The sequence below is a fragment of the Rhopalosiphum maidis genome, chromosome 2, assembly GCF_003676215.2.
Source record: "Rhopalosiphum maidis isolate BTI-1 chromosome 2, ASM367621v3, whole genome shotgun sequence".
NCBI classification, from domain to species: domain Eukaryota; kingdom Metazoa; phylum Arthropoda; class Insecta; order Hemiptera; family Aphididae; genus Rhopalosiphum; species Rhopalosiphum maidis.
In genome coordinates, this window is record NC_040878.1 from 42,780,315 (window position 1) to 42,808,071 (window position 27,757).

The window sequence follows — 27,757 nt, forward strand, 5'->3', positions numbered from 1 at the left end:
TATTCGCGCCGCAAATCGCCGGTGGTACACGGGCACGGCCACAGCATCACCGTCGTCGACGTCGTCCTCGAGCCGCACGCTACGCAAGCACGCCGCACAGTCAGCCGGCGCCCGATGAAAGCCGCAACGCTCCTGGCCGCCTTGGCCTGCCTACTCGAGGTAACCGTTTCGGTCCGATTAATATTAGACGGATTTACCAAAATACCAAAATAAACACTATATTGAACGGACTTCATGTTATATATGTACATATGAATACACAATAAAAATTTGCATGATATATGTAATTAACTGCTAATAGATAGATACAAAATCCGAAATAAATAACCATTTGAAAATAAAGTAAAATAAATAATGATTAATAATTAATCAAAATTAAGCGTCAATCCAAATATTAAATATAAAGTGTAGTGATGTCAATTCATGATCAATGTTAATAATTCACATTTTGTTGATAACTGTGTTTGGAAATTACAATTTAAATTTATAATTCAAATCCATATTAAATTTATAATCTATTTAAATATGGTTGATTCGTTAATCATATCATGATTAAATTGTTGGCTTATCATTGTTAAATTACCTTTTAAATTTACAAAAGATGTATTTTATACCTACCAAATACCTATGTATATATTTTTATTTTATTTTGTTAATCATTAAGCAGAGTACGTACACGTATATATAAAGTATAGCTATATCGTAACGGCATAACAAGTTAAAAATTAGTGTGTTAATATAAAATTAAAAACACAATAGTTGATTAGTTGAATAATTTATTTCAAAATTAAACTATGATGAAAAAAACAACAAAAATATAAAAGCTGAAATCAGTAATGGGCCTATTCTATTTAAATATTTGTACTAAAATTAAAATGTTTAAATAAATATTTTTAAGAATTAAAAATCAAAATAATCAATAACTAGTTAATATTTCACTCGGTTCACTGAGTAGTATATATTAAATATGTATGTTTCTGAATTTAAAAAATAAATTTTAATTCAGATTCAAAGTAGAGTGATGAATATATCATGGTTTTACAATAGTGTGATTTGTTAAAAAAAATGTATTCACGTCTGCCTTTTCATTTGCATTTTTGAAGCATTCAAAATCCTTAAATCTTCAACTTAACATCAGAGTAGTTTCTTCAGCAAAATTGGTACTTTCATGAGATAAAATTCTTCTTTTGTGTAATAATTGAGAAAAACTAAAAAAAAAAAATAAGACTATAAATGAGATTATATTGAAATAATTCGCACTTTCTAGGTATGGTATTATGTTATTAGAACTTTTGGACTATTTATAAACATAAAAAATTGTTGATTTTTATTTTCTATTCATTTTAATAAAAATGTATATTTTATGTTAAACAGCTTGAAAATTTAATTCAAGATTCATCTTAAATTGTTATCATCGTAAACATATAATAATTTCAACAGTTTAAAATTCAAATTTAAGTCATCAAATTCGTAAAAATGTGTTGTTAAGAATGCATACAATTTTTAATATTAATACTTAATACCTACTTGAAAATGTAATACAAGATTTCTTATAAATTTTTCTTACTAAAATTAAAAAAAAAAATGTTAAACATTTATCGTTACAATATTAATTTTTTATGTGCCTTTGAAATTAAAGGTTTTATGACATGGATATTCGAACATATAAAATGATGTTTGAACCGTTTGAGGACACAAACAATTTTTGTTATTTTTTTATTATTCAAAATATATTAGTAGTTTTGAATAATTAGTTTATATATTTTTATAAATTTACTATTATTTAAATTATCATTTCGTTTAACATAGACATTTCAAAATACTCTAATAGATATTAATAGATAATAAATAGACTAATTAATAGATATTTATACTTTATAGCTTTATAAGCATTTGAAGTGTTTGTTTCTTTTTATTTATAAGTGTCAATAAGAAATTGTAAGCAAGGTTAAACATTTTTAAAATTGTATGTAGTGTTCATTGTATATTTTATTTATAGTGATTTAAAAAACATAATAGTCTTGATTTTTTTTGTAATTGTTTGAAATTCAAATGTTTATAAATTCAAGAAAATGTATATACAATATTATTAAATATATTGTATATATATATATACAATGCAATTCACAAAACATTTAAATTGATTTCAAACTATTTAATCAAAAACCTTTACTTAATATGATATTATAATAATTAATATCAGGCATGTATACAAAATAAAATTTCTGAGGGTGTTTACATAATATAGCAATAAAATTTGTGCCACCACATAATAAAACAATTTTTTCCTCGTTACTCGAAATTATTTTGGGGGCGGGGGGCAAATCCCAAAAACCTCCCTGTAAACATGCCTGAATAATATAATAAAACATAATAATGTATGTAATATTTTAAACAAAAATAAATTCAACGTACTATACTTATTACAGAAAACTAAATTAAGTACTAACAGTACTTAATATAAATTAATTTTAAAATATCCTTAAAAATCAATAAGAATAACATAAAAACCGAGAAGAATTATTTTTCGTATGCAATAAATTATTATTAAATTAAAATAATCTAACGAATTCGTTATTAATGTAATAAATAACATCAAGTGTTAAATACTATCTTAAGCTAAAGTATCAACAAATTGTCCAATTAGAAGAATTAAAAGATAATTTTAATAAATATTACTATTTAATGAAAATTATAAAAATGTTATATTATATATTATATTTTATACATTTAAAATGTATTATATTTTTTTTTAAACTGTAAGCAAACCTATAAATAAATATATTAAATGTAAAAATATTAAAATAAAAGGACTACTTCATATTTTATCATTCAATTTTCTGAAGCATTTAACTTTTCGAAAAAAAATATATAAAAATATGTTTTTATTTTATTAGTCAATAATATTAAGCAATATTTAGCAATAATCATGTATGCTCGTATTAGTTTAATTCAGATAGAATAACAATTATACATAACTATAAATATTAAATGTACACAACGTTTAACATATTGATTGATCAGGATTTTCATACGTCTAGTGGTTGTGTTTAGATTTTCCAATCTTTAATGATTATTTTTTAATAATATTCATATGATGTATTTAATGGTAAAACTAAAATAAGTTCGTATTCTTGAAATATTATTAAATTAAAAAAAAACTAAATGTATTTAAACTGTTATATTTGCATAAATTATCTAATAATTTATGGTTTTAAAAAAGGGGATAGTTTATGATATTGTAGTTTTATACATCAAATTTTAAAATTAAGTAATTAATTAAAATTACATAATGCTAATAACAAAAAGTAAATAACTTTAAATTGTAGAATAATGTATTGTAATTAAAATATTTTAAATGCTGAAAATTATTTTTATAAACTGTTAATAGAAATGAATTAGTTTGCTTAAATACTTTCCATTGTATTATAGTTACGGTAAATATAACATGCCATTCGGGCAAACATTGTCACAGTATCTACCAAGTTATTAACTTCTGTATAATAATATAATACATTTATTTCATAGTGATCTAAGAAAAACATTATCTAAAATTATTTTGAAAAAAATAACTTAAATAGGTACAAATATTTTTTCACGTATTTCATTTGTAAGGATTTTAGTTTAAATAGAATCTGGTGAAATAATTGTATATGATAAAATATAGAATAATTTTAAAACCTCTTTGATAGTTTTATTATCTGACAATTGAGAATGAAAAATATCTCTATAACTTAGTTGTTATAGACGCTTATTAGACACATTAGAACCGAATTGCACAAACAATCATTAACGATTTAATGAATCACTGGTAAGCTTATAGTCCCTTAAACGTAATTTAATGGCCCATGGTTGGTCCATTAAATTTTAGTGAACCATTAAATTAATAAATTCTTTATACAACTCAGCATATTTTTGATAAGAAATATCTAAAATTAATTAGTAAACAGAAGAGAATTTCCGTGATATTTAAAGTACTTATGTTTATTTAACAATTTCTTTAATACTTTAACGATTTATGTTTATATATGTATATACATAAATTGTTTCATTTAAGACATAAAATGGCGCCTTCAATATTGTTCTTTTTAGCTGAAAGATTCAAATTTTAATGAAATCGGACATTTAAGCAGTACTTCATAATTGAATATCATAAAACCAGACTGTACTGATTAGTAATTTTTAGACATTTATTTAATTACATATTCTTAGTTTTTAAGAGGAGGTTTAAAAATTTGAGTCTATATTTTATAATTTTACAATTGAACTGTAAGGCCATAAATAAATACGATAAATAAAATTTAAAAATAATAAATACTTCATATTATAAAGATACGCCAAGTTTATTTCCATATGAAATTACTTCACATAATATATTTTTTTATAGCATTTCGCAGTTCTTCCATATCATAAATCAAGTACAGGAAATACGTCTTTCGTGAAGATATTTGATGTTTTTAACACATTAATTTATAGTAGTCACGAAAAGCAGTAAGTTTATAGTATAAAATTGTGTAACAACTTGTACAGGATATTTTTATTACGATATGGCGTTGTGTATAACAACCATTTAGGCATAATAGTTGAACTACTAAAATCGTTCATTTTCAATTGAAATTTCCAATAACAGTGTTCAGTAAAAAACACAAATCTGAATTAAATATAGTAATATATATATATTAGTTGTATTCGATTGGAAAACTTAAAATATAAATCAAACGCGTGGTATTAGATAAGAGTTCTTATCGTGCGTATCTACTACCTACTATAAAAACGGACTGCAGCCTCAGTTATAAGCTGTAGACCACCCATCTAGTCGGTTATACTTATTCGACCGGGAAAGAATAAAATATATTTAATACCAATCTAGAGGGTAAAAAAGAATAAATACATTTTAGGCTTCGACGTGTATACTTTAAAAATTAGATTTTTAAACGTACCTGACGATTTTAGATTTTCTATTTTACACTTACCAAGAATTCTTATCTTTGAGACTTTGAGAGTATAATTATACTTTACATTATTAATATTTAATCAAAAGATTAAAAATATTGTTCCGATAGAAATCCAAAATAACATAATTTATAAATATAATTCAATGATAAGAAGAATATTGTGTCCCATATATATATTTTTTTCCAATTCACGTAATAATTGATGTCTGCACGTGTCAGTTATCTCAGTTACTCATTTGCAGACGCCAAACCCTCGTCCTCAAATCTGTTCATCAAACTATTTCTTTCAAGGTAAATAATTAATTTTCTTTTCCAATTCATAATTTTACCAAAAATACTTTTAGGTTATTTTTTAAACCTTAAAATATTCAATTATTTATTACTATCTATAACCTATTGATAAATGTAAAGATATTATTATATATGTTTAAATTATCAAAATAAATACAATATAATAGTATAATAGCTCATAAAATAATAATCAAAGTATATTATTTTAATATTGTATTAAAATCATAAAATTATAAATGGGGAAAAATATAATATAACTATATAACTATATGAGTATGTACTTTATATAGTACCAACATATAGTACTAGATTTATTTTAATAGGAAATAATGTAGAATCTTATTTAAATCATTTAATATAAAAATTAATTGTTAAATTCAATTAAAAACCACGTAATACTATACTCATATACAATTAAAAAAATCAAACTGATTATAATTAAATAAGAGTAGAAAGAGAGATTATAAAATGTTTTATACATATATTTTAGTACAATTATAATTAATGGATTGTAAAATGTGGAATTAATTTTACTGTTTAAACCAAACATAACAAATTAATAATTACGTTTTTATTCTAGTTGATAAAATACACGCCTTTTTTTAATTTATTAGCTACATTTACATTACAAATACATATGAGTTCATATGTTTAATCTAATTATTATGCATATTATGCATGAATGCATTATAATATTGAAAAAAGAGTTTTGATTATTTACTATAATTGTCTTGAAAGATAAGTCCTTAAACAGTTCGAAAACAATTTATTACATTTTTTGAAATTTTTATGTGACAATTCAATACTGTTTAATACTTAAATTTATGGAAATAATTTATATGTTATATATTATGAATATTATTTCAATCATGTAAAAATATTTATTGTGCAAATTAATGTATATGTTAAGTTTTGTTAAAACAAGAAATGCTTGTCTCTTTAAAGTGATTGCATATTATTCCTATTTTAACAATAATTTAAACGTATATTTTATATATTGTAGTGCCAGGTATAGTTTTATTTTTGTATAAATAAAATACTGATTAATAAATTTAAATAATTTAAATTCCAATTATAAACAAATAAAAATATCCCTACTTATTAAGAAAAATGATAATATTTTAACTACCTAGTTTGTATAAGCAACATAGTTTCATACTCATTTCTTAAAATGTCAACAAAAAACAATTAAATAAGATCCATGTAAGGGGTTTATATAATATATAATATATAGGTAATATATATATGGTGATTCTTTTATCATCATACACTTATCATTTCAAAAAGTGTTGACTTTTTTCAAATTTTTTTTTTCAAAATTTTTAATTTAATGCTTTTCTAAAACCTTACTTTTTATTTTTTCACCTTTATATTTAATAGTAAAATCATTATCAACTTTTGATTTCCAAATGGAAATCTATATTTAAAATGTCATAAAATATTAGAGCTATTTTTTTTATCCATTTTAACGTTAAAATTATTATTAATAAAAATGTCATACAGTTTGAAAAAAAAATTAAAAAAAGTCAATACTTGACAAAATAATGAGTGTTTAATGATAAAAGAATCACCCTATATTTATATCACTCATTGTACCTACTTTATAATAATAAATCAGAAAATTTAAAAGCATTTTAAAAAAGTCATTAATTAAATAATAAAAAAACCTCGACAGTAGATCCTATTGCGTATAAATGCTCTCCTGTAGTTCTGGCTGTATAGGACATTCAATGAGAGCAATATCAGTTAAAAAAAAATCAATTAAAAGGGCAATTACTTCATGTTGTAGGGGAACCGATTTAAATCGTGTCATTTTTATACCACAGGCTGTAATCAATATATTTTTACAACCTTTCGTTTAATTTAGAATTTCAACGAAATATGCACCAATTTTTAATTAAATATTTATTATATTACACAAACACGCACATCATAATACTTTTATTTCATATCACATTATATAATTGTTCTGTATAAAATCTGTAGTACAAAAAATCTGAACGACTAATGTATTTAGTTGAAAAATCGTGATACCTTTTAAGCCTAACTAAGAAATTATATGTTTGATATAAAAAACACAAGTATTATTTTATATTATACAAAAAAAAATAACTTAACTTTTTTTATTTATATTTTGTTTAATCCCCGTCCATGACAATAATATAACTACATTTAAATATAATAAAAACAAATGTGACGTAATAATCGTACTAGACGAATGTACGTAATATTTACATTGTTTGATACAAATTTTTATACTTGTATTATAAAACTCTTAGTAAGAACTTTATCAAATACCATTTGTGTTCAATATCCATTCTACAGATGACAAATAGTATTTAATGAAACTTATCTATATATGTTAGTGACATTTAAAAATTGTATATCTGCCACGATAATATATATATAACAAAAAAGAACCATCATTGTAAAATCAATACACATTTCCCAATACACTCACAATCTAAAACTTTAAAAATATAAGAATATACGTGAAAAATATTCCCAAAGGATAATGTTAGAATTTTTTTGAATATTCTTAAATTGAAAATCTACAACAAGTATATCCTTTGATGTGAGGGTTATTTAAAAGAGAATGTATGAATAGATCTAAGATTCGAAACTCAACGTCAGCAATTCCATTTGAAAGGAGAGCTAACCACCATATTTCAGCGAACAAAAATATGATAAACGAAAAATAAATACGTATCAGACGAGTTCTAATATACATAGTATATACTTATAGCAAATTATATAAAATACAGAAAAGGTATACACTTTTTTAAATAATAAATTTATCATTTCACACCGTCATTCAAAATATACGTAGACAATTTGTTCTACTGTGCCAATCAATTGAATTTAAATTTATTCTAATTGGTACGTGGTACCTGTATAATATGACATAAACGTATATTATATTAAAATTATATTATTATTATTATTGTATTACAATTTTCAATGGCTACCAGAATTTTTGTAGATACTAATATTCGATGTCAAAGTCCAAAAATATTTCGTACGTTCGGGCATCATATATCTAAACAATTTACACTTAATCTTGAGTGTAATACCGTGAAATGTATGCAAAGACATACTTTAAGGTAACTACCAACCAGGGCAACGGAAAACCCGATATTTTATGGTCAAGGAATGCAACCCCTACGTAATCATTTAAATGTAACAACGTTAAAGTGATGAAAAAAAATAAAAACCTACCCAAAACGTAATATTAGCCCAAACTTGACATGTGGGTTACATAGTTTTCGTGATAAATGGAACGTCTTCGGGAGCATATAATACAAGTATTGAATTTAACGGGGGCCCTTGAAAGAAAAAAACCAATTTCGTCTATCGTATAATATGTTGAGGTTATATGTTATGGCAGGTCTTGCATGCATTCCCGTTCAATTTCAACAAGAGGAATTTAGATTCTCTTGCCAGAACCGGGCAGTTACCAGAATACAAAAGGTCGCTAGCTTCATTGGCAAAGAGTGGACAATTGCCCGAAAAATTGGTTCAGGAGAAACGGATGTTGGACGTGTTGGAGCAAGCAAGCGATGCAAACTCAAAAGCCATCCAAGAGCAAAGAAATCGAATAGTAGAGGTACTGTGCAAAACAATTTTTCATTTTATTTTTCATAATATCAAACAATATGCGCGTCGAAGATTTATCGTTAATCAAATAATATTGAAACCAATGAGTAGCGTTATTTATAACTCGTGTCAAACATAATATAGGTACCTAATGTTATTACTTGATAAAAAAAAAATCATCATTACAATTTATTTATAGTAGCAATGTATCAAAACGTATATATAAATGTTATTCAATCGTGCAGCATAACTGTATATAATGATATGATGTTCAAACTTTTGACACCCAACAGTTTTATTGATATCGGAAATTTCACTTCCAATATTTTTAGGACACAGACAATCGACATATTGACCGTGGTGACTAGCGATTAACGATTACGGTAGTTATAGTATACACCACAGTCACCGTTACGATTTAGCAATTATTAATTTAATAGTTAGTTATGACTTTATACGTTATGGTTTAGAAGCAATCAAAGTAATAAAAGCAATTCAATATAGACATACCAATATATTTCAAAGTTAATTGATTATTTTTTTTTTTAATCATTATCATAATAATCTGTTATCAAACATTAAATTCAAATGTTTTTAAATTATTTAATTTTAATTTTATATTTATATTAATATTACTATTATATCTTATACAAGTTTATATTATTTAACATATTTCATAAATAAAAATACATCAGTATAAAAAATATATAAATCCTAAATGGTAGATGTTATAGGTACAATGATATACATAAATATGAGTTTAAACTGACCTAATTAATTTTAATAAATACTTTTGATTTATATTATATACTACATATTAAATATTTAAATAAATACTTTTGATATCCATGTTTAAATGGTCTCCATGTATAGATAAACTAAATCAAATGATACATTAGTACTTAGTAGATAAAAAATATGATATTCATCTCGGAGAAACACCAGTCTTTTCAGGGTTTTATTTTTAAATTAGTATTATCATTTAATTTGTTAGATGTGGATAGTTCTAATATATTATTCTTTTTTTTTATTAATCTTTAGCATTCCGTTTTTTGTTATAACTGTTATAATTCTGCTTTATCCGATCGCAATAGACTTTGGAAATAGAACTTTATTAATGCATACATAACTTTATTTATTTTAATATATTTCAACTACTTCTTTATATAGTTTATTATTGCCATTTATTTTTGAATATTATTTTAAATGATTAATTTATGTAATTTTATTTTTAAGGAAATCAAAAATTTGGCATTCACTGGGTTAACAAAAAGACAAGCAGCTTCCGAGCCTGATTTCCGTGACGAATTTAAATCGGACTTGAGGAGCATATTAGACCAGTTTTTGGAAAAATTTGGGACAACATATGATCCAGAAAAGGTAGAGCTGTTTTTGACCAACATGGCCGACGAAGTGTTTGAAAACCATGGTGTAGTTTCATTAGACCATATCCGATTCTTGATTGAGACTGGTTACTTCCAACCAGAAATGCGCGAAGAAGATGATGTAAAACCAGCTGACGGAGATTCGTCGCCAGACGACTATATCGCCAAACGATTCATGGCCTCGCTAGCCCGGACTGATAACATGCCTTTTTGGTACAACAGCCCGAGGTACGTCGCCAAGCGGTACATTTCTTCATTGCTGAGACAAGGAAGATTGCCTTATGGATTCCAACCCACCACGGAGTCGTCGACGAAAAAGCAAGACTGGACCTCACAAGATGGCCAAAAACCTAAGAGAAGTGACGCGACGTTTCAAAATAGTGAAGAGTTTATACCCGTGATGCAAGGTAGCAAAAGCTTACAGAGTATTATCGACGACTTGACACAAGAACCTATGCAAAAAAGATACTTGGGTGAGTACATACATATATTTATCAATGACATTATCGTGGTTAATAATGATGGTTTAGTAGTATTATGTGTTGCACATTTGTAAACGTAAATAAATGGTTTTAAACAAACGTGATCAGTACAGGGACGATCATAACAGCATTGATAGCACAGTAATTATAAAAATCGTGAGAATATTCATTATCCGTAGAATGAGAAGTGGAGAATGGAGAAAATATAAATTATAAACAATACTTACTGGGTTTTATTCATTTGACTATTCGCTTAACGGTTTAAATATTTTTTTTAAAAAAACACATTTGTTTAATATCCGAAGTCGTATTATATTCGTCACTTGTTTGTACGCAATCCTCTTATTTTCGCGAACAAATGGAATTTAATAAAATACACGCATAAAAAAACCATGATGTACGAATATACGTGTGCGACATAATTGAATCTGTTTGATTTCCACTTTGTGTATACGCTTAGTCTATTAATTCTTATAGCGATGAGAAAGCCTGTTGTATACGTGTAAATTGTATTTACAGTATGTCGAGTGTGTGAATGAATTGAACTCTGATAATGCTCAAGTGCTTGCTTACGTACGGAAAATTTTTGATTCCTGTCAAACATATTGGGTAACAAATTGTTATCGGTTTATCTAAATAGTTATCTTACGGCATACATAAACAGGTGCATGAAACTCTGTGCGTTAAGCAAGCAAAGAGTTACGGGTACGATCGCCGAAGATAGTGCACGGTAGATAAATAATCGAAATAACTGTTTAGCTATAAAAACAATCAATAGATAATGACAGTTATATAGGTCATCATCAGAGTTCATCTCGTTTTATACAAAGACGTTTTAAGTATTCGTAATTTGCATGCATGTTTTTGTGTCTGTGTTGTCTAAATCTGTAATATAGATTAAATTATATTATATCTCTTAATAGAATATTGTATATTAGCATTGAGTACAAACCCCGGAAGTCAACATTTATAATCAATAGTATAAGTTTACAGAGGTTACGAATTAATATCCGCCTCTGTTACACCAATAATGTCGAAAAACATTTTTATTACGTCTGTAAGACTTACGCAATCGGTGTAAATGTATTTCTATTTATGTATGCTATGTTATACTTTCAACATATACGTATGCGTAAAGTTTATAACGTCTATACGTATAACTATATAACTCTATATATAAAGTAATTTCTTCAGCCCATTACACCATATATGTAATATATCACATTTATTATTTCTATAACCATTTGAAAATCAGGTAAATGCAACAGACATTATTCAACAGTTGTAAAAATACTTAACATGCAATTTAAAACTAGTTGGGATTTAATTTACTAAAAATAATTATTTGTAATCTACAAAACATTAAAACTAAATATCTACGAATGTAAAACTACAGGTGGGTATTATGATTTTGTGACGAAGAAATTCAAACATACATAAAGCATATAAATTCATCCAATACATAAAATAATTTTTATACTCTGAGCAGAACTATAAATGTATTGGTTTTATGATGATTTATATGATTTTTTTTTTGTGTGTGTGTATATATTTATATATGATTTCTGTTTAAAATATTTAATCAATAGATAGGTATGTCACAAAGTTATAGAAAACGTATTTATTGAAATGATAACATATTATTATATAGTATTCAAATATTTATATATTATTGAATAACATCCTCAATAATTATAATTATATATATATTTAGAGTTACGACTGCATGATTTTATGTTGGTTTAAAGTATCGTATTGTTTTTAACTATTATTTAAATAATTTGTTTTAAAATAAATCATAAATTATTATTTTTTTATGTACTTATTAGTGGTACATTACTTTATTTGAAACAAATTGTATAAGTGTAGTAAATGGTAATTTAATTTGGTTTACAATGCATAACTCTAATTTATCGTTTCTATCTGAAAACAAGTCAAGTTCATATAAGATGATCGAAAAATATCGTTAACTCCACAAAAAATTCAAACCGTTAATAACTAGGAAAAATAGGTTTTTATAACTTTATGTCCTAATACGCATAAAATCAAGCACATAGTAGACCTTCTAAAATATATAGTTTTCTTTGGTGTATAAATCAATAATATGTGTATGTATTTTTTTATACTTACTTTATACGGACTTTATTTGGATATATTGTTCATAAATAATATAAAATGCGTATAAATTCCGAGATGACAAAATTGAATATTATTAGGTAATGTGTGTAATATATACGTGTCATGGAATACTTTATTATATTAGACACGAATAATAAGAGACGAACGAAAATTGTTTTATAACAAAGGGATTTTTATTTTCGATTTTTCACGAGACACAATAAAATCAAAAATAAAACCGTAAAACTCTCCGATAAAATGCAATAAAGTTACAAAGCTTAACATTAAACAGACCGTTGTTTTATTAGGTGGGATTAATAACTTTAAAATCTGGTTGAGATTTGTCCGACGACGCCGTTTCGCTCATTACGGAAATAATACTTATATTTTGTTATTTTTATCTCGACGTACCTATTTTTAGTTTTAAATGACAATTAGTGAATTATTGACAACGTGATGATTTTTGCGACCGAATATGTGATAAATGACGAGCTTATATTTCGTACATGTAACAAGTATTATGTTGAAGGCAAATAACGATACAATTTAATTCAAGTTTTTTTGCGTATCATATATTACGATAAATGTACTTTATAACATAATAACATTAAGTCTATATTTATATCTATTATACGTTGAGTAATATTATTGTAATTTTCTATGTAGTACATAATGATTAAGTGTTGTGTTTATTAGTTATTATTATTTTTTATTTTTTTTTTTTGCAACAACCGTATACACGGATAATGATTATCGGAAAATATATATTATGTAGTTTGGATTTTAATATGATAATATTACGATTTACGTGTATTGTAGTCTTTGTTTGTACCTATTTATACATAATATATACTATACCAGACTCTCTATTTTCTTTTTTTAAACACCTACCTTTGTAAAACGTCTTTTATAGTATCGTGTGTGTCGTAGAGTTTTTGTTTTTTGTTGTGTCGTGTTTTCTCCATATTTACATATTATGCATTCTATGAGTAGTCGTATTTTTGAACTGCATAATATATCTAAATAATAATAATGATAATATAATATTATCCATCATAATTTTATTCATTTACAAGACCACAACATTTAAAGTCAATCGTGTGCTTTTTTTTTCACTGTCGTGTGCGCCGACGACTGACTCTCGATTCCGTGCTCGTGCGTGTGTGTATGTGTGTGTGTGTGTGTGTGTGTGTGTGTGTGTGCGTGCAGGTGCGTTGTCACGCAGCGGTTGGATGCCCAGAGGATTCGCTTCGACGTCGTCCAGGTCACCGGCCTCGTATCACTCGTTCGGCAGCACCGGCCAGGGTGGCTACGGAAAGAGGCACTTGGCCGCGCTCGCCCGACTCGGCTGGCTGCCGTCCTTTAGAAACCCTCATTCGTTTTACATGCGCAACGGCAGAGGGTCGTCGTTCCAATGCGATATAAACAAGAGGACATTGGTCGATGCCGCCACTAACACCTCCGAGTAAGAGTTACGAATGATTATATTGTGTAAAACGGTAATGTTAACGCGTTTCGCACATGATGATGTGTGTATATGTGTGTGTCTGCGTGTATGTGTATACCTACATATATAAATATATATATATATATTCTATTCTATGAATCGGGTCCACTTTCTCTATAACTCGGACTTATTGAATTCAAATTGAAATATTTTTGTTTGTGCGTCGCTGTGTTGAAAGTATCGAAATGAGTACTATGGAATTTCACGACACATATTTTCGTCAGCATTTCTATAGAGAAACGATCCTTTACACCTTTACCTAATTCCGAAATTGAATTCTAACAAACAGTAATTATAGGACTAACGTTCATTCTTATTATGCATCATTTATGTTTAGTTATTTCCACAAGGTGGATTTACATTTAAATACTTATTTACGAACGCCTAAAAGTGTATAGCCTATCTGATATCCCATGGAATCTATTGGCATATTTTAATATAGTTCAAAGGCTATTTGCGAAAATGAATAAATTAAGAAAACGCTTTAAGAAATTGGTGTTAAATGCAATCATTGAAAAGTTTTATGTTTATTTATATATTATATTTCCTTCAAAATGTAACGAAAAAGTGTTAAAGTATTAAGTAAACACTAACATTGTGGTTTACTATCAAATCTCATGCATATCGAATCCTATCATCTTATTATTATACTGTGCCTAATACATTAAAATAAGTTCGCTTAAAACAGCGTTTCCCAAAGTGGGTGATATTACCCCCTTGGGGGCATTATTTCTATCCAAGGGGGCAATGGAGGTTACAAGTTTAATTTGGGGGCATTCCATTACAAAAAAGGGGGGTGGTAACAGTTGCAAATGTTTTCAACAATATTATGTATATTACTAAATTGTTTGCTTCTTACAAAAATCGAATCTAACATCAACCAACTTCTAGCAGAACACCAGTAACATCCATCTCATTAGGACTGCACCTTTTTTTATTTATACCTATTCATTTATACATTATACAGTATTATGATAAAATATATACTTATTTATAAAAAATAAATTTAATTTTTCATTGCATACTTTTCTAACAATACTTTTTTAAGGGGGCGTCTGTCGGATTTTTTTTTTGAAGTGGGCGATAAAGAAAAAAGTTTAGGAACCACTGGCTTAAAAGGACGCCAAAACCGCGTTTGTTTTTTCGATCTTCATGCAATATGGAAAATATTTGTTCAGTAAAACCAATTTTATATGCTTAAATAAACACTATAGTGAAATTACCTATTATCAAACTTAAATATAAGAAAATTATTTGTATTTTCCCATCGGTTTTTTACGGCATTCCAATTTTTAAGTGAATTATGAGTATGTAAAATATTAATATTTAGAAACGCTCATAATTCACTTAAAAATTTAAGTATGGTAAAATAAACCATAAGAGAACACAGATAATGTTCTTTCCTTTAAGTTCTATAATAAGTCATTTCACTAGAATATTTAAGTTAAATACATAATTGGTTCTACTGAACGAAAATTTGCCATATTGTACGTTTATGAAATGGAGGAGTAATACTAATACACGCGGGTATCCTCCAAGAATAATCTATTGTATTAAAATTGCATATACAGAGCGCCGTGTTACAAAAATGGTCAAAATAATTCACATAAAATCCAACAATAATAATTGTTAGCAAATTATTAGCGTACTCTTTTATGTTAATAAAAATTGTTTGCCTAATACAAATAACATTTTAATAATTGAAGTACTTTTCGTATCGTTGAATCTAATATTATTAATAACAGCATCAAATGACAATAGCCACAGCTCACCAAAAATAAAATTATTGTTTAATTAGATATTAATAGGTACACATTATATTATACTATTATAATTTCATCGTTATATGCAAAACTATAAATAATTTTTATTTCATTTATTATTTGTTATTTATTTATTATTAACTTATTAGTTATTACAAATAAAAAGGATAGAAGTAAAATATTATTTTTTTTATCATGCTTTAAATGTAAATTATTATTCTACAAACTAATAAATAAAAACCAAATTTCGAGATTATTTTTTAAATATTTATACAAAGACAGTTAGTAGACATGAAATAATTAAATTTATTTGGATATACGATAAGCCATGTCTCTATATTATATTATCTCGTATTACTTATTTTCTTTGTCTTCAATTTTTCATAATTTAAACACTTGTAAAATGCAATATTATGAAACTAAATGTAATTACATTTAAAGACATTCTTTTAAAGTATTACACAACTTAACGAAAAACTGAGTTTATAATACTATGCTAAATTCTAATTAATGTTTCTTTGAAGCTGCTGTTTCATAAAAAGTTTTACATAAATGTTAAAACTTTAGGAATTCTATTTTGACTAAAATTGATAATAATTTTGTTAGAATACAAACAACGTATTTATTAGTAACTAATTATATATATATATATATATATTCTTTTTGTTAGTTTTAAATTAAAAATGTTTCATGTAAAAATATTAATCTATGAAGAAATTATTAGGCTATGTAGGTAAAAATAATATAAAATTATATTTTACCTTTACGTACGATATGTTATTCGATACGACTATAAACACGTAACGGTAAAAAAAACCATTTGACAAAGATTTTAAAACCACTAATAAACGTGTATTTCAGTGATTTTGTGGATAAAATATGATGATAGATTGATAGCTATGATTTATTATATAATAAATAATAATACTGTACGCCCGTCACGACACCTAATTTTGATGTTTGTACATAAACATGCTGACATTCACGATATTTTAAACTGAGACAGCCCACGTAAACTGTGGACTGACCCACGAGAAAGTTTTGATGGATCGACATGACTTGCTCGTCCGAGATAATATATAGATGGATCATATTGCTCACATAGTCTCTATATAAGACCACGAGTTATAATATGCAACCCTTAGGTTTTTTATCCCGGAGCAATTTTTTTCTTTTGTCATAATTTAATAAACTAATACGCGTCGCAATGTAATCCTTTTCGACGATCACGTAGAAAAATATTACAATATGCAGACTCAGTACACGTAATTCCTCGTACGTGAGGAAATCTTTCGGCCGAGAAAATATAGGGTATTCTATCCGCAAACGCTTCTTCTAAATATAAATATACCGCGATTAATATGTGCAACTAAATTAAATTATTTATTCTGTTCCGGTATGACATTGTACTATAATAAGCTGTGTATAATGTAAACTTGTCAGTTCGATTCTAAAGTTCCCTGTTGTTATTTAGGACTCACATATATTATATTATACATATATTCTCATGTATTTGAGACGCAAGCGATAAGAGCGAGATTGACAAAGCATGATGAACGTTTTTTTGTTTTCGTGGCTTATATTTTTTAAATTATTCATAAGGAATATTATAGCTAAGTATCTATCATCGGCATCGATATTGAATGAACTATAGGTAATCCTATAGTTGTAATCCTTATAGCTGATTGACAGGTTATTCAGCACCGGGTACTCCTACGGATGCTTATTGAAAGGTCAGTGAATTTTCTAGAGATACTTAGCAAATTTGTTTCAAACCCCTATTCTTACAGTTTTGATCTTTTTATCTTTTGTTTATACCGTTAATAATTACTGCCGTAACCGACCCATGTATAGAGTGATGTGTATTGCCAATAAGTCATTTCAAATTTCCATTGTTCCAACCAAATATTGTTTTTTTTGCATACATATATTGTTTTATAATATTTTTAATACATATAAGTTATCTGTACTTTGAGCCATTGCCTGCTCCGTAATAAATAAATATATTTAATATTGTGTATAATATATATTGTCAAACATTGACAATTATACTGATACTAGGTGCGTTTTATAATAACAGTCTGATAGTTAAATAACTATAATATAAAATACATAATCTACAATACTGGAAAAGAAAATAGCTCTAAGTTTCTAAGGTAACATTTAAGCGTATTACACCGAAAACATTTCAACATAGCATAGTCACTAACAAGCACGTTCAGAATTCAACAATTACGATTAACATAACTTATCTGCGATGGCTAACTGATAATATTATAATATATATTAGTACTTATTTTATTAAATATTTAATAAGATCCAAAAGGTATCTGCTGTTCACCCGAGACTGATACTACGTGTTTCGTTCAAAAATCCCCGTGGCCGTTGATATGCACGCTTTTTTTTGTTTTTTCCCGGACACGATTCTACATAAATAATTTAAGATAAATATACAAAAACCAAAAGTTCTCGTATATAATAATATAATAACATAATTACGTTCCGAGCAAAATGTTTGACCGTATAATATGCGTACGGTCGCCTGTAATACACCCGGGCCCGAACCTAAGTAAAATCGGAGCGCTAGTCTATCTGTTTTTGTTATTTAATCGTTTGCGTCGATATCGGTAATATACATGTCATACTATATTGCTATTATCGCGTCGACGCAACAATTCCGACGAAATTTAATAATATATTGCACACCCTGGGCTGGCCCGCGATCAAGCTCGTATATATTTCTCCATTCGCCCACACCTCCCCCCTCCCACCCACCCCCTCCGACGACAGGACAAAAGATAATAATCATATAATTTACGAAAATGCTTTGCTGTGGATATTATGTAATAATAACAACCGAGCCGACAAGCCGTGATTGATGGCGTGGAAGAGGGGGATCAAGATTGAGACGAAAACCTAACATTTTCTGGGAGTGGGCGAAAATTCATCGCGGCTTAATGATAACAACGGCATTTGATATTATTTAATATTATGCGATATAGATAATGACGAAAATAATGTATAGCAGTGTTCCAATAGCAACAACGACTACAACAACAACAACAACAACAACAACAATAATAATAATACCCGTGTCTGACCGAAGGAACGTCGTTTTTAGCGTTTTTACACATAACCGAAGTCGCACGTGTTCGCGCCCGACTCGAGTAGATATTATTATACGCGTATTGCATTCTAGTTTTGAAATTTAAACGTATATATATATATATATGTATAAAAATGACGGCTGGTGAAATGTTTTCGTCCAAATGGTGACTCTCGCGCGTTATAACGAACACGCGTGCCCCCTACAGTCACGTTATGGCCGGCGCAAACCATAACATAGCGCGCGTTGTACGTCATATAGAACGTTTGGTTTTATTGTTGTTTTTAAGGAATTTTTTTTTCTCTCTACACTCCGACATGGCTGTAAAGTACAGCGTAATAATATACGCGTGTACCTACGTGTCCTGTTGTTCGGCCCACGCGCGCCCGTCAAAAGATTTATAATTTTTATCGTTTTTCTATATTTTTTTTCCGCCTGCGCAGAGCTTCGACAAAATTCCGGACACCGAAACGTGTTAATGCGCAAATCAGCACCCTCGCGACGACCGTTCGCGTCTATATTATATAATACGCGCTTGCAGTACAATAATATTAATATTATCATTATTACTGCAGATACGGACTCGATCGAAAAATCGCTCACACGCATAAATCGCGTGACGCTTTCGTCGGTTTCAAGTTTTGATTATATTTTGTAGTAACCGCATTCGCGTATTGGATACTGCTGCGGCAGCTGCTAGCCCCGAGAATTATTGATATTTCCAACTTTTCATATCTATAATTGAATCTTTTCGACCACATCGTTTCGCGACTAAGCCAATTTGTTCGCGCCAAACAGCATATGCGTATTTTCGCGTATATTATATAGTAGGTGTTTTCGGTTTAGAGTCTGTTTGCAGAATAGTTGCGCACCTACGTAATTAATAATCTAAAAACAAACTTGTTAAGCAAACCTACTTTACATATCATCAAACACTATATTATGCTATATATGTTGTGATAAATACGAACGTTTAATGAAGTGCACTGTTGATACGTCGGTGATGTATAACTTTTATCACGTGTGTGTTTAAATATGACTAATATATAGATTTAAATGTGAATTAAAATGTATCTTATACGTTTGAATAGGGTTTTATCCATTAGAAAACCCTCATTTTAAATTCCAAATTCTGAAATGTAATAGATACCAATTGTTCATAATGTAAATAATTTTACTAATTGTAAAAATAATTAATAGAGGTGATACGATATATCAAGCCACGAAGGTATACCTATAACACTATTTTGTAAATATATCAATACCAATCTACGTCATATATAGCTCTCAAAGTGATCTACCAATGATAGCTTACTGTGATCATCGTATTAAAATTAATAATTATATATGTGAGTTGGTTCGTTTTACGTCACAGGATTTTGACAGGTATAGGAAATATTGGTTTTAAGCATAACAGTTTTATTTTTATTTTTACCAAGTGCTATCGACGGTTTTGAATTATCGATTAAGGATAATAATTGTATAATAATACATACTATAACAATATATTCGACATTCGTATATGGTAATTATATTGGTGATTAAAAGCTCAATTGACTCAAAAATAATATTTCAATAATTAAATATTTAATAATGATACAATGTTTTCTTTTTACTAAACTATCGGTTTTCGATTAATTTACATTTACGCTATAACAACATCGTCGAATTGCGTAATAAAGACCCAGGGTGGCAGCGGCTCTGTTAGATATAGTCGGAAAGGTTCATTTCGAAGTTCCGTTTTTCCTCAATATCATATAATATTCAAAGTATATCACATATTATGTTATATAAATCAAAATGACCGCAGTATGGTAAAAATAATCCATAACTATATACACTTTTCAGTGGACGAACATAATTTAGTGAATACCTGTACAATAATATATATAACCACATTGCACACCCTAATAATTGGAGCTGCTTTTGAAAGTCTATTATAAAAGTCATTATTTTGGTACAATAATAGATTGCTTAATGGAAACTTTTTTATTTATTTTTTAATACTCTACTTCATCATTTTAAGTTTTTTCAACTTAATGATCAATTGGGTATATATTATATTATGGCTACATATTATTTACTTGTAGCTATACTATTATATTACATTACAATGGTCGCAATCGCCAATCGAAACAGAAAAAATCGAAATATTAAAGACGAAAATAAACGAAAATCAGGCCAATCAGCGACCCTTTGTGAGAAATGAGTGGTAGGTATACAGAGATCGATTAGCGTTAGACTAAACAACAAATTTTACTTGATTATTGTTATAAATGTTATCAACACCTACGTATTTTTCTCACCTACGCTGAATTAAGTGATTGTGATACTTCATTGCTCGTTCACAAGTTATTGTTTATATTTGATTTATTATTTGTACAATAGACAAATCACATACAGTAATAATGTATATTATTTTTTTTTTATGAATTTAATACAAAAGAAGAACAAGAACCTGTATGAGTATTAATCATGTCTTATGTAAAAATGACGTACTATAAAGAACTAAATTAAGCTATTTAATTTTGGTAGCTATTATTTTTCCTTGGATAAACTATTGATACCACTCAAACTCGGTTTCAGTCTAAGTTCATTTAAAAATCACCCAAGATTTTTTTGAACTCACGTCCTATCTGTAAATATGTAGTTTTAGCAAAGAATTAAAACAAAAACAAAAACCTTTGTTGTAAGCCCGATATACTTTCGCTTTGTTTTGAATTCAAAGTTATGAATTATGGTTATTAACATCAATACGAATAAATAAATTGCAGATGGTGTCTTCAACAGCGATTTGTTCTTGTCGTCACTCCTCAATAATTCACCTGTATATTAAAGAACTTTTACTTATTTCCATTTTTTCACTCTTTTATCATTATAACTTTGCAGTAAACTATAGTTAGTTTAAATAATACTTGTCAGCCTGTTTGACAAGTTTGAACAGACTGTCACTTGTCAATCTGAAAACAGTGAAAACACATCAAATTCTGTTAACAATAATTCGTATTAATCTTTTCAAACGTAGTTGAACTTATCTCATTTATTATCCTTGTTATGAGCTTATTTCTGGTAGGTATAAAAATAATTTGCTTCCTATTAAATATATAAAACTATAGTTGTTTTTTTTTTCTTTTTTACTACTCACATATTTTTATGACAAATAATTCTAATTAAATATTATCTAATAATCTAATATTGTCTTTTAACTTTTGACTACAATAAACAACAAAAATCAACGTGATTTAAAATTAAAAATCTGTGTAATAGATACTATACAATTTAAGTAAACAAAAAGTATAAAATTAATAATGGCTTAGTCTTATATAAGAATATATTCTGTACCAACAGTTTCTATTTATGTATTCTACAACATATATAACTTCAAGTTGTAAACTTGTAATTTATTGCAACTTTTAAAATACCTATATAGTAACTACGTTGCATAGGAATATGACTAAGTACAATTCAGCATCTATGATATGCCGCATCAGAATTATTTATCATTTTGTGTGATCCAACGAATTGTATTAGCGATTAATTAACTTAAATCTAATCATTACTTCATAATATTTTAATGTTTAATTTATTAAAATATTTATTACAGAAATAGAATGCCTACGGGCTAAAATAGAAACTTCGTATATTAAATAGTAATTTAAATGGAAGGCCAACCGTTTATTAAAAGAACTGTTTTAATTTTTTTGTTTAAGTATCATGCATGATATAATTGATACATTTATAACACATTAGTTAATAATCAACCATTTTTGTGAAAAATAATTTCGTTGTAAACATTCCATACAAATTATTATTCAATAATAAAATCATAATTAAGATTACTTAAATTAATATAACGTAAAACCTATTTAAATATACCATAACAATCTACATTATCAATATTAGGTTTTTATAATTTAATCTTTTATAATTTTCTATGACCAAAAACAAAAATATATATGTAACTCATTTAAAAAAAAATATTTGCATACCTATACATAACATTAAAAAAAAAAGAAATGTTATCTATACAATGGTTATGTTTCTGAGATCCTAATGTTATTTCTCTTAAAAGACAAAATAATATTATAATTATAATTTTAAACAAATGCGGAGTAACGTTTATCACGATTATAATAATTCACATAGTGCTTAATGTTATTTACTAAATATTTAACATTTACCATGAAAATTGTTCACAGTTAATAAACGTTTCATTTTTTCAATTAAAAAATTGTTTTTCGTTTATTGTGCATAGTAATAATATGTTTTTTTGGAATGTATTCAATTATGTTTAGCACCGCTGCACAGGTGCCTATGACGAAAGATATTAGGTACTATGGTTTATTTTGTAAAAATTATTCATCCCTAACAAAATAAAGTATATGTTCGTAATAGAAAGTATAAACCGTTTGTTGTGTAATTACTTTAACCCTCATTTATTTAAAAATTCTTTTGAATTTCTTCAGAGAAATATGTAAAACATGCTGTCCCGGAAGGGTATTTTATTATCTTTCGTCGTTTAGTAAAAATAAAATAATGATAAAATTACGCAGGTATACTAGGTTTAGGAATTTATATTATAATTTATAATATTATACAATATGTTTATATCGTATAAAAAAAATAAGGCCGTATAAAAACTTTTTTTCTTTGTATTATAGAGCAATATTTAAACGATTATGTATTATATACATTTTAAAATACAGATTATTTATTAGGCTGATATTTATATGAACACTTCTCAAGTATGGAAATATTATTTCAAAGAATCATATTCTAATGGATAAAGTAAAAAAATAAGATATTGTCGTTTAACTCGTTTAAGGTCTTAATAAATGAAAGTCTAGTTACAAATGGAAGGATAGGGTGTGTTACGACGGCTGTTTTCCATCAAAATTCTTATGCAATACGTCTCAAATAATATATTTAATTTTTAAATATTCAATTAAAATCCAGTTTTAAAAACAACTATATGTATTTGCACGGTTGATGGTTGTTTAAAAATTAAATTATTCTATATGACATATTGCTTCACCAAAATTTTTCTTAAATAATATATCTACAGAATAATTCTTTTAGAATATGAAATTAAAAATATATGTTGTCATTCAAAAAATTAAAAAACATTTAACATTAAAACGATAAAAAATACTAAAAAATAAATTCTTAAAAAAACTTTGTTTTATTTCGACTGGGAATTATGTAAAAATAATATTTTCAAAAACATTAATAGATTTTGAAATAATGAGTGTCGTTTGATTAAAGAATCACTAGTACATATATAAATATATATTTAATCTAATTTTAAATATTAACGTATAATATCACAATAAATTTAGAATTTAAGTTCAATTTACAAGTATTTATATAACTATACGTGAAATTACATTGAATTTTATCTAGCATTCTTAATTTCTTATTAGTTTTAAGTTTTATAGTCTTATTAGCTTTTAGTTTTTTATTTCTTTTCATTTATAATTTAAAAACATTCATAACATAGTAAATTAAGTATTTAATTAAACAACTTGTATGAATACTTTTTTATACATGTCCACAGGTTATAACTGCTATAGGTATTTAAGTATTTTACTACTGATATGCATAAAATAAAAAGATTTGATAATGTCAATTTATTTTTTCAACCATTGTATATTTGTATGAAAAATAATTATACAAGCTTTATATTTTTATTTTTAATGGATTGATACTTTTTTGTGATAACCATCACAAGAACAATATTTTGGCGGTTTCGATATTGTATTATACATTTATATTAATAATTATATCAATATAACATGTTTTTTTTTTTTTTTAAATAACGTCACCCCACATTTGGGGCTAGGTAAATTGAATCCGAGATAAGTTTGGTACATTTTGAAAGCGGTAAATTGAGTCCCGGGAAAATCAGGTAGTAGGTAAGTTGAGTCCCCAAGAAAAAGTTGGTAGTTAGTAAATATTTTGACTTATGTTAAACTTTTTATATGAGGAATAGTAAATTCCTACAAATGTAGTGTTAACTCCTACAAAAAATTAATACCACTCGTATTGCTGTAAAAAAGTATCAGTCTTGCAATATATTAACACATAAAATAAAAATTGTTTAAAAAATATAATACTAGTGTTAATAAAACAATAGTCATAATCATTTACGTTTAAAACAAAAATTTTGTGAAAAAATAATAAAAATTTCAATAAAACAATACTTAATCATAATCATTTAAGCTTAAAATAAAATTTTTTTTGAAAAAAATAGTAAAAATGTTAATAAGACAATAGTCATAATCATTTACACTCAATTTATTAACAAATTTATTTTAAAAAAATTTATCAATATTATTATATATATATATTATGTACCCAGTAAAAACTTCATTGATATTGATTAAAAATATTACAAATACTTATAAATTAATAAAAAAAATAAATTTAATTATTATTATATATTATGTACTTGGTAAAAACTTCATTGATATTGATTTAATAAACTCAAATCGGGTTATAACATTACTGGTATATTTGGTCATTTGGTCCCTTAGGTTTTGTTCCTTATCGAGCGTGCTTTTCTTTTTTTGATTTTTACTTCTTAATTTTATTTCTGTCTCTGACTGAAATTCAAGTAATTCATCAATAAAGTTAAAAATATTCGGATGAAGACTGTAATTATAGCGCATATTTTTACATTTTCTGACGTGTAGTGCTTGTTTGCAAGCATATTTTTAAATTTAAAATGCATATAAATCGTTTTTCCCCGGGACTCAACTTACCTACTACCTGTTTTTTCCTGGGACTCAATTTACCGAGTTAGGGTCATTTGGGACTCAATTTACCAATCCCGCCACATGTCATCGTCTTACAATTTACAAATATATATGTTTTATATGTTAGCTACCTAACATTAGCATAATTTAACGGAAAAAATTTGTTATTCAAAATTTAATTTTTCAAATCAATTTATTACTCTGTGCATAGATATTACAAATAATGAATAACTATCAATACATTTTAATATTACCATTATTTTTATAACATTAATACTTATATTATACTAGGTAGTAGGTGCATATTTAAGTTATTTAGAACTAATTTTTTTTTCATTTTACTTATCTATTTTTTTATTTTTTTTTTTAGAACGAGTTGATTGTACTTTTGTACTATATATTATATACTTTTGGACAGGGCCTAATTTAGGCATATAGCCATAGCCCCCTCCACAAATGAGTTGTATAAAACAAAATAATAATTTATTACAATTTAGCATTTACCTACTTATACATTTTCACAAACATAATTATAATGTTATACATTTTTTACCTCTACAAGCTACAGATTTCTTGTACCTATTATTTTACGCTAATAAAAATTAATTATCTTAATTTTTTAAAATATTATATGTTTCTTATATTTATTTTGTATGACGAAAGTAGTACTCTAAAAAAAAAATAAGGTTTATAAAAATCCGAGGCCCTCTAATAACGGAGGTCTAGGTAGTTGCCTATCCTGCCTAATGGTAAATATGGCCCTGCTTTTGGATTTTTTAGAGTCCAAGCATTTTTATATATTTACTAGTTACAAATCCATTAATACAATATTATGATTAAGTATTAAATAGATAAATTGTAAAAAAAAAATGACTTTCAACATCATATTTATGTAAAACGATTTAATAAGATAAACTAAAGTGCCCATTTGTTGGATCTGTTGAACGTTTTTACATAATTATTACCTATTATACTACCCGTCTAACCACATTTAAAATTATAACAATATACCTATAGTACAAACTTTTACACCGATGACTTCACCGTATTATCAATATTTCAACAGCGCTTATTTATTTTTATTTTATTGATTTACAGCAGGGAACGTCGAGAATACTGAGCGGTCGTTTGAAGAACTCGGGTGGGACCACCAGCAGTCGTCGGCAGCAACAGAACAGGCGCAAACAGACGACGGGATGAAGGACAAGAGGTATCTGTTACTGCCGGCCGTGGACAACATATTGTTGCGTAGGCAGTACCCTCATTTAGCGACAAATAAAATTTAATCTAATACTAAGTTACACGCTTCGCCGACGTATACAATATTAAACGAACGTAATGTTTTAACGATAATACATAATAATATATTAATATAATATAACGTCATATTTACCACGTTGTATCAAACATAATATTCACTATCCGTCCGGTACGGCGGCTGCACACTGTTATAATTCACAATAAATTATCTTCATGATATAAGTATTATGAGTTTATGACGTGTGCACTGTCGGACTCACCGGACGGGTAAGTACAATAATCGACAAAACCTTTTTATTGAAATTTCTCAAATTATAAGACAATAACTATGTGTGTTTCTTAATAATTAAATTATCGTACGTAAAACATATATAATAATAATAATAATAATATGTAATGTCTGTGTGTTGACATACTATTTAGCTTTTGCCACGTTAAGAAAAAAAAAAGTATCAACATTTAAGAATAGGTACTAGAACATTACAGTTCTCTATATGGCTATTATATTGTAGACGTTTATCCTCTATTATAATAA

The 27,757-nt window shown here is 26.7% G+C and overlaps 1 protein-coding gene across 2 annotated transcripts; it reads left to right on the forward strand.

Annotated features, from left to right (window-relative positions):
* Positions 1 to 14: 14 nt before the first annotated feature.
* On the forward strand, positions 15 to 27,757 carry LOC113552744. 2 transcript variants are annotated; one of them, XM_026955634.1, is made up of 5 exons: positions 15 to 159; positions 8,635 to 8,853; positions 10,080 to 10,701; positions 14,038 to 14,293; positions 27,061 to 27,218. In XM_026955634.1, the coding sequence occupies exons 1-5, from the start codon at positions 115 to 117 to the stop codon at positions 27,080 to 27,082; spliced, it is 1,164 nt and encodes a 387-aa protein (XP_026811435.1). In that variant the 5' UTR covers positions 15 to 114; the 3' UTR covers positions 27,083 to 27,218. The 2 variants fall into 2 exon arrangements, with proteins under 2 accessions (XP_026811435.1, XP_026811436.1); XM_026955635.1 differs by lacking the exon at positions 14,038 to 14,293 and having other exon boundaries at positions 27,061 to 27,757.

Excerpts from the sequence above, each read along its gene's own strand:
- LOC113552744 (XM_026955634.1), top strand. The coding sequence starts at position 115 with ATGAAAGCCGCAACGCTCCTGGCCGCCTTGGCCTGCCTACTCGAG. Across the intron at positions 8,854-10,079 it reads AAAGAAATCGAATAGTAGAG|GAAATCAAAAATTTGGCATT; the intron begins GTACTGTGCAAA and ends TTTATTTTTAAG. Across the intron at positions 14,294-27,060 it reads GCCGCCACTAACACCTCCGA|CAGGGAACGTCGAGAATACT; the intron begins GTAAGAGTTACG and ends ATTGATTTACAG.